This window comes from Monodelphis domestica, chromosome 1, assembly GCF_027887165.1.
Source record: "Monodelphis domestica isolate mMonDom1 chromosome 1, mMonDom1.pri, whole genome shotgun sequence".
Lineage (NCBI taxonomy): Eukaryota > Metazoa > Chordata > Mammalia > Didelphimorphia > Didelphidae > Monodelphis > Monodelphis domestica.
Genome location: NC_077227.1, coordinates 176,425,156 through 176,431,370, shown reverse-complemented (window position 1 = coordinate 176,431,370; position 6,215 = coordinate 176,425,156). Strand labels below are relative to the sequence as shown.

At 39.1% G+C, this 6,215-nt stretch overlaps 1 protein-coding gene across 1 annotated transcript; it reads left to right on the top strand.

Moving 5' to 3' along the window:
• Positions 1 to 708: 708 nt before the first annotated feature.
• Positions 709 to 3,005, top strand: LOC100030279 (olfactory receptor 6J1-like). The gene has a single exon (XM_056810017.1). The coding sequence runs from the start codon at positions 1,027 to 1,029 to the stop codon at positions 2,008 to 2,010; it is 984 nt and encodes a 327-aa protein (XP_056665995.1). The 5' UTR covers positions 709 to 1,026; the 3' UTR covers positions 2,011 to 3,005.
• Positions 3,006 to 6,215: the final 3,210 nt, after the last annotated feature.

Sequence of the window (6,215 nt, the reverse complement as noted above, 5' to 3'; positions counted from 1 at the left end):
ACACACATTTTTAAGGGAAGAAGTCACAGTTAAGAGCCAAACAATGAAGTCCCATAGAATGAATCCAATGACCAGAAATGAGCTGGGAAAAGTAAGTTTATATTTTAAAACACCATCCTATAGGGATGTGTAGATCACTCTTTTGGAGGAGATATGATTTAAAATGATTTTTGTAAAAGATTAGTTGTGATGGCAAGTCTCTACAGACTTTCTACAGAGTCAAACTTGAGAAATAGAACTTCTAGGAAGTAATGGGGAGCAGGGGGAAGGTAAAGAGGTTGGGAGGGTGATCCAAGTGGGCAATTGTTTATTAATCTGATGGTTTATACTGTTTACACTTTTCCAGAGGTGGGAATGTAGAGGTCCCATCAGAGCTAAGTATCATTAATAAACATATTTAGGATTTTCTTGATTCTGTTTGTGTTTAGTTTATATAATCCCAAAGTAATGAGTTCCCTGAATGTGCTATCATAAAATAGGAATTCTTATTTTACTTACTTATTTATTTATTTTTTAAAACCTTTACCTTCTATCTTAGTATCAATACCTTCTTTTGGAGGTAAATGAGGCTCAGAAAAGTGAAGTGATCTATTCAAGGGTACAACGAATTAGTGGCAGATGTGGAATTTAAACCTAGATTACCTAAGAACCATATCAATGTTCTTTCCATTGTGCCATCATTGATTTCTCTATTATATTCATATTTCCTAATTGCAAGGTGAGGGATACTGGAAGATTCTTTTTTTATAAATGTCTGACAGTATTTGTCAAAAGTTGCTAAAGAAGACCTAAAGCTTATATTTTCAACATTTTTTCCTTTCCTTGGTCACATACTACAATCATATCTCCAATTTAAACCCCCCAAAATTCTAGTACTAGTTGTTGGTATGTACTAGAGTTGTGATGCCCATTATCCTTTTCTCAGGTTACCTAGGGACTAACTGTCAGTTTTATCAATTCAGATCCATCCCATAGAATTCTTTTCTATTGTTTTCTCAGGGGGAGAGATCCAGGATAACCTTGCACATGAAGAATCAGACAACTACAGTAGCAGAGTTCATTCTGCTCGGTTTTCCTATCAGCAGAGAGGTGGAACTGCTATTCTTCATTCTCCTTCTACCCACATACTTGCTAACACTTCTGGGGAACATCCTCATCATCTGTACTGTTGTGTCCTACTCACGCCTCTACACACCCATGTACTTCTTCCTCTGCAATCTCTCCATATTGGATATCCTCTTCACCTCTGTCATTTCCCCAAGGGTGCTGACCAACTTAGCCACTGGGAATAAAACCATCTCCTTTGCTGGGTGTATCACTCAGTGCTATTTTTACTTCTTCCTGGGGACAGTGGAGTTTCTTTTACTAACATCCATGTCCTATGACCGGTATGCTGCCATCTGTAACCCACTGAGATATAGCACCATCATGAGTCCTTCTGTGTGCATTGGGCTAGTTCTTTTCTCATGGGTGGGTGGTTTCTTGTCTGTTCTTTTTCCCACTATACTTATCTCTAGGTTACCCTTCTGTGGTTCCAATATCATTAACCACTTTTTCTGTGACAGTGGACCTCTTCTGGCCCTGGCTTGTACAGACACAACTGCCATTGAGTTGATGGATTTTTTGCTGTCATCCACTGTCATCCTCCTCTCCTTAATTCTCATTGGATACTCCTATACTTATATCATCATGACCATCTTACGTATCCCATCAGCCAGTGGGAGGAAGAAGGCCTTTAACACCTGTGCTTCTCACTTGACTGTTGTTGGGATTGCTGGTGGGATAACAGTTTTTATCTATGTGACTCCCTCCCAGAAAGAAACCCTGGAAATCAACAAAATACCCTCAGTGTTGAGCAGTGTGGTGGCACCTTTCCTCAACCCCTTCATCTACACCCTGCGCAATGACACTGTACATGGGATACTCAGGGAAGTTTGGGTTGGACTCAGAGTTGCATTAGTGGAGAGGAGGAGGTCGTTCTTAAGAATGTTGTACCACAAGGGTCACTGACAAGAGAGTAGAGGCCTCCTTCTACCTTAATAAAGACCATTTTCTAATCCCACAAAAATGAATGTAAGCCACCTAGAGGTCCAGGACTGGGAGATTGTCTGCTTTTGGCAAGAGCAGGTGCTAAGTTACCACTGGACGGTGGGCATTCAGAGGGTTATGCAACCTATGTCACACACTGATCAGTCCTAGCTTCCATCATCTGGTCCTCTCTCAGAAGCTTTGTTTAAGTTGGCCCTCTAGTCAGAGAACAACATTTTTTTAAAAAAAAGACAATCTTACTGAACAAAATGTGTTTTGAACATTTTTAAAGTGCTTTGAAAATACTAGTCATAGAAGTTGTGGATCTCAAGCTGGAAGAGATTCTATGTCATCTAATCCAACCCCTTTCCTTTTGAAGCTGAGAAAACTGAGGTCCATAGAGCTTAAATGACTTCATAAACGTCACACAGGGAATTGTGTCAGAGATAGAATTTGAATCCAGATCCTCTTTCTCCAGAGCTAGTTATCTTCACTGCAGTATAACCTCTCATTCACTTCCCAATAACTCCTCCTTGCCATTGAGCCCTCTATAACAAAGAGCAACACTTAAGCAAAAAAAACAAACAAACAGCTGACACCAAGACCCAATAATTTTGTTCTCTGAACCTGCCATACATCTGTCAGAACTAAAAGATTTATCTCATGTGCCACAGAAAAATTGTGGTCCTTGTGTCAGAAGTCCTAAAACTTATGAACTTCTCTCTGAGCCTCAGCTTTTTCATCTCTCTCTCTCTTTTTTTTCCTTAAAACTCTTACCTTCCGTCTTGGAGTCAATACTGTGTATTGGCTCCAAGGCAGAAGAGTAGTAAGGGCTAGGCAATGGGGGTCAAGTGACTTGCCCAGGGTCACACAGCTGGGAAGTGTCTGAGGCCAGATTTGAACCTAGGACCTCAAGTCTCTAGGCCTGGCTCTCAATCCACTGAGCTACCCAGCTGCCCCCTTTTTTCATCACTTAAGTGGGGATGATGGCACAATAATTCCCATCAGGTTGTCTCTTTGAAAGCAGTACTTTCCAGGGCATAAAACATTGTGTCTATCAGCAAGAATTTATTAGACTTCTATTATGTTTCAGACACTGTGCTAGGCACTGAGGATATGTTAAACAATGTGAATGGGGGAAAAACCCTACTAGCAAAGCACTATTACAGTCTCCTAAATATGAGCTATTATTACCACTAGCTCTTATTAGAACCCGCTAACCTAAGCTAGGCATGGTACATTATTTTCCCTTAATACATTTTTGTAATAATGGGAAGCATACTTTTAAAAAAAATCACTTTGTATTGTTTTCTCATACTTCCCTTAACTAAGCTGTAAGCTTCTTGAGAACTGGGAACATGTTTTAGAGTTAATCTACTTGGTTCTTCTTGTTTCAATTAATCTACTAAATCTTTTCCTGTTGTTTCCTCAGGGGGAGAGGTTCTGGATCTCCCAATCCAAACAGTTTTGTTCACAACAAATGTACCCCATGAGCTTTTTCACAAATCCTTAATAATTAATCCCCCCAAGATGTTTCCATGCCCACATGTACTGTTAAATTCCCACATTTCCAAGGGGGATGTGGCTGGAACAATTCTCTTGCCTGGCAGAACTCCCAGTTTTGGCCAAGCTCAATCCTACTGCTTCTTGGCTCTGATCTGCTTAGCTTTGGACTCCACTATCCAGCATTCCTTCTTTTCTTCTCTCCTTCCCTTTCTGTCTCTATCTCTGCCTCTCCCCCGCTATTCTACCCAGTCCAAAAGGCACTCTTCTTCTTTGCAGAATCACAGAATCTAGGAGAAAACAAGTTTAAAATAAAAGTTGAATATTCAACTTGTTCACCTTCACTGTTAACATCATCCCATGACTTTAAGCATAGTCCTCTCCCTTCTTCAATTTTTCCTTTTCTCTCTCTAACATAGGTTTTTTAAATCTTTTTTTTTTCTTGGTCTTTAGCATTCATCACCAACATTAGTTCATTCTGGGATTTAGAGTTCCTAACATTCTTATAAGACTATGTTACTTAGTCTTCCATCTTCCAACCTGTTTGTGTTTCTATTCACATCCTGTCAAGCATCCGCATGGCCCATTGGATAAGGTTGCCTATTTTACAGACAATCTGCTATCACACAGCACTGGCCTACTGCTTTGTTGCTCCAGACTATACTTTTGTCCACTCCCTCAATAACTCTTCCTGTTTTTGATCTGCACCATCTTGAGCCATGCCGGTGATCACTCCCTTTTCCATTTTGACTCTCCAGTATGTATTGGACTACTTAGCCTGGACACAGGATGCACTTAGGCTGAACACCTTCTTTCCTAAGCCAAGTCACGAATTGCTGCCATCACTCCTAAGCTCTGTGCTGATCTCTGAAGCTGTGGAAAGGTCTCTCACTGAAGCACATTGGAGCTATGCAGTCTCATTTGTTATTGGCTCTATTGCTGGCAGCTTCTTCAAATCACTTCACTACTGCAATATGTGGACCCATTTAACACATTTCCTCCACTTTAAGAGGAGAAAGAGGTACCATAAAGAGAGGCTTGCTTGATGACCAAAAAAAGTTGGTGCTCACTCCTGAACGAAACAAGCTGAAAAGGCTTTAGAGGTTCTTCCCAGCTTCTTAGCTCATGTTATACAAAAATAGGCTTCCAAACTATTCAATTGAGTGGACTGGTCACCCATTAGACCACATTATATGTATTTGAAAATAACTATGGATCAGATCAGCTAAAATGACAAAGGGCAAAATGACAAATGTTGGAGGGGATGTGGAAAAGTGAGGACACATACATTCTTGGTGGAACTGTGAACTGATCCAACCATTTGGGAGAACAATTTGGAATTACGCCCAGAGAGCTATAAAATTGTATTTAGATTTAACCTCAGAAATACCATTGCTGGGTCTGTTTCCCAAGGTCATCAGGGTAAAAGGAAAATAACTCATATGTTCCAAAATATTTATAGCAGCTCTTTTTGTGGTGGCAAAGTACTAGAAATTGAAGGAATATCCATCAATTGGAGAATGGCTGAACAAATTGTAGTTTATGATTGTGATGGATTACTATGCCATAATAAATAATAAACAGATTAATTTTTTTAAAACTTGGAAAGAACTACATGAGATAATGAAGAATAAAACAAGTAGAACTAAGAGAACCTTATATACAGATTCAGATTTAATATTTGAAGAATAACTTGTGAATATTCAACTCCAGACAATCAACTGAGAAGTGAAAATATGAAAGATATAATCTTTATATTTTGCCAGATGATGTCTTCTATAGTGTGGGGAGGTGAGGGAGGAACTGAATAAAATAATCAATTTTAAAAAATAACTGATGGAATAATTACTCAGTTGCTTTGAAAATTTTATCACTGAAATCCAATTGATGTTTGAGGACCAATTTTGGAAGGAGGTTCTCAAATGAAAGGTTATATGTGGCTTTATGAGTTTTATACAAATCCTGTATGAGTTTTTAATAATAATTGACCCAGGATACAGATTGGCATAAGCTGTCTTGGTGAGTCCATTCCAGTAAAGTCCCCTTGATCTCATATGGAATGAGCTTGTCAAGAGATATCCCTCATTTGCTTCCTAGAACCTCTGATTCAAAGTATTACTGAATTCTATAAAATTTTAAAATAGATTTTATTGATATCTTTTGTTTTTACTTCCCCTTTATTGCCCTGAGTAGCCTTCTGTTGTGGTCTAGGACCCTAGTAGAGGGGGGGGGAGACTTGATTTAACCCCTATTCCACCAACCATGGCTATGGAGAGGAGGTGAAATAGCTGGATTTTGCCTCTAGATAGATTGTGTGAAGATTGGATTTGGCTCTCCCCTGACTATAACAATGAAGGTTCTTAGCTCTTCCCAGATTGTGAAGATTTAAATTGTAACTCATGTCTATTTTTAGATTTTAATTCCCATAAGTGTAAACATCCTGCTTAAAAGTATGGAGACCTGCCTATTTTTAGATTCAATCACAAAAAGTGCAAACAAGTACTTAAAAGTTAAGTATGAAGATCTTTCCATTTAGATCTAATCACCAAAAGTGCAAATATCCCATTTAATCATGAAGTGGGAGGTCTGTGATCCATGTATGTGATAGTGGGTAACAAATCAGAATTGACTAACTGCCTTCTGGGCAGCTCTAGAGCAGTGTCAACTGTGATTGGTAGATGTGA